Below are 2599 nucleotides of genomic sequence, written 5' to 3' on the forward strand. Positions count from 1 at the left end.
ACGCCTCTGTATGAGCCTCAAAAAAATATTCTTTAAAAATCCACGCCTCTGTATGAGCCTCAAAAAAATATTCTTTAAAAATCCACGCCTCTGTATGAGCCTCAAAAAAATATTCTTTAAAAATCCACGCCTCTGTATGAGCCTCAAAAAAATATTCTTTAAAAATCCACGCCTCTGTATGAGCCTCAAAAAAATATTCTTTAAAAATCCACGCCTCTGTATGAGCCTCAAAAAAATATTCTTTAAAAATCCACGCCTCTGTATGAGCCTCAAAAAAATATTCTTTAAAAATCCACGCCTCTGTATGAGCCTCAAAAAAATATTCTTTAAAAATCCACGCCTCTGTATGAGCCTCAAAAAAATATTCTTTAAAAATCCACGCCTCTGTATGAGCCTCAAAAAAATATTCTTTAAAAATCCACGCCTCTGTATGAGCCTCAAAAAAATATTCTTTAAAAATCCACGCCTCTGTATGAGCCTCAAAAAAATATTCTTTAAAAATCCACGCCTCTGTATGAGCCTCAAAAAAATATTCTTTAAAAATCCACGCCTCTGTATGAGCCTCAAAAAAATATTCTTTAAAAATCCACGCCTCTGTATGAGCCTCAAAAAAATATTCTTTAAAAATCCACGCCTCTGTATGAGCCTCAAAAAAATATTCTTTAAAAATCCACGCCTCTGTATGAGCCTCAAAAAAATATTCTTTAAAAATCCACGCCTCTGTATGAGCCTCAAAAAAATATTCTTTAAAAATCCACGCCTCTGTATGAGCCTCAAAAAAATATTTTTTTAAAACTCCACGCCTTTATTAGCCTCAAGAAATATTTTTTTAAAAATCCACGCCTCTGTATGAGCCTCAAAAAAATACGCCTTTATTAGCCTCAAAAATCCACGCCTCTGTATGAGCCTCAAAAAATATTTTTTTAAAACTCCACGCCTTTATTAGCCTCAAAAATCCACGCTGCTGTAGAGCCTCAAAAAAAATATTTTTTAAAAATCCACGCCTCTGTAAGCGCCTTTGTAGGAGCCTCAAAATATATTCTTTAAAAATCCTCTCTCTCTCCTTTAAAACCTTGTAATATTTATATTTATTATTTTTTACAGTTCTGGGAAGTCATCTCCGATGAACATGGCATCGATCCCAATGGCAACTACTATGGTGAAAATGACATGCAATTGGAACGTGTCAACGTTTACTACAACGAAGTCAATGGCAATAAATATGTGCCACGTGCCGTGCTCATTGATTTGGAACCCGGTACCATGGATTCCGTGCGTCAATCACCCTATGGTCAATTGTTTAGACCAGATAACTTTGTGTTCGGCCAATCTGGAGCCGGTAAGTGATAACTTTTATTATCATTATCAAAATGTTTAAAATGATTTGTTTTGTTGTTTCTCCTTTTAGGTAACAACTGGGCCAAGGGCCATTATACCGAAGGCGCTGAACTAATTGAAAGCGTCTTGGATGTTGTCCGCAAGGAATCTGAAGGCTGTGATTGCCTTCAAGGTTTCCAATTGGCCCATTCATTGGGTGGTGGTACCGGTTCTGGTTTGGGTACTTTGTTGATTTCGAAAATCCGCGAAGAATATCCCGATAGAATTATGAATACCTTTTCGGTGGTACCTTCTCCTAAGGTGAGTGATTTGTGTTCTTTTAAACATTAAGTAGATGTTTAATCAAATGGCAAACGTAATGCGCGCAAAATACGACTAACTAATAAATGAGAATGGCTATAAATGTTGTGCATTTTGAGATTGTAAACAAAATATTTGATAAGACTTGGTAAATTACTACCAGAAGAAAACGAAATACATAACTGCAGACGCTCCAAAAACCCGTTTTTTTTTTAAGTTTTTACAATGGAAATCATTCCGAACTCATTTTGATTTAATGTGTGGGAAAAATTAGGACTATACCACGGATGATCCACAATTCCACGTTGTGTCGGATAAAAAATATGCTGGGCTTAGCCGATGTTTTTCTTGGGTTTATCCCTAGACCATTGGCAGTTTGACAGAGTTGCTAGGCTACTCTCTATTACTCTCCAATATTACGGATAGTGTCCTGTCAATATAAACGAAGCAATGCATGGTCACACGTCCAAACCAACTGAGTATGTTTTTTTTACACCCTCCACCATAGTATGGAGGGTATATTAATTTTGTCATTCCGTTTGTAACTCATCGATATATTCATTTCCGACCCTATTGATCAGGGTAAAATTCTAAGACGATCTAGCCATGTCCGTCCGTCTATCTGCCCGTCCGTCCGTCTGTTGTAATCACGCTTCTGAAGGATCATCTTCTGAAGGAATTGAGAAAGGGTGAATTGCATAGGGTTGTCTTTTGTCTGCAGACCGGTCAAGTTCGAAGATGGGCTTCATCGGTCCACGTTTAGGCATAGCTCCCATATAACAGTACCCCCCCCCCCCAATTTTTGGTATATTGGGGTTCTTGGGCGCGTTTTTCAACCGAATACCCTGAAATTTGGTACATTGGGATACTAAATTTCCCCACTACCACTTTTTTCTGGTAGCCCCCATATAACGGTACTTGCTAATTTTCAGTATTTTGGGTGTTTTGATCGTATTTTTCC

The 2599-nt window shown here is 37.5% G+C and overlaps 1 protein-coding gene across 1 annotated transcript; it reads left to right on the forward strand.

The window, feature by feature from the left end:
• Positions 1–1071: 1071 nt before the first annotated feature.
• On the forward strand, positions 1072–1668 carry LOC133325547 (tubulin beta chain-like; the record flags this gene model as incomplete). The annotated part of the gene is made up of 2 exons (XM_061534287.1): positions 1072–1339; positions 1409–1668. Coding segments are annotated over 2 exons (528 nt in total), but the record flags the coding sequence as incomplete, so codon positions are not given.
• Positions 1669–2599: the final 931 nt, after the last annotated feature.

Source organism: Musca vetustissima, unplaced genomic scaffold (assembly GCF_032173495.1).
Source record: "Musca vetustissima isolate MV318-11 ecotype Yass unplaced genomic scaffold, APGP_CSIRO_Mvet_v1 utg304651, whole genome shotgun sequence".
NCBI classification, from domain to species: domain Eukaryota; kingdom Metazoa; phylum Arthropoda; class Insecta; order Diptera; family Muscidae; genus Musca; species Musca vetustissima.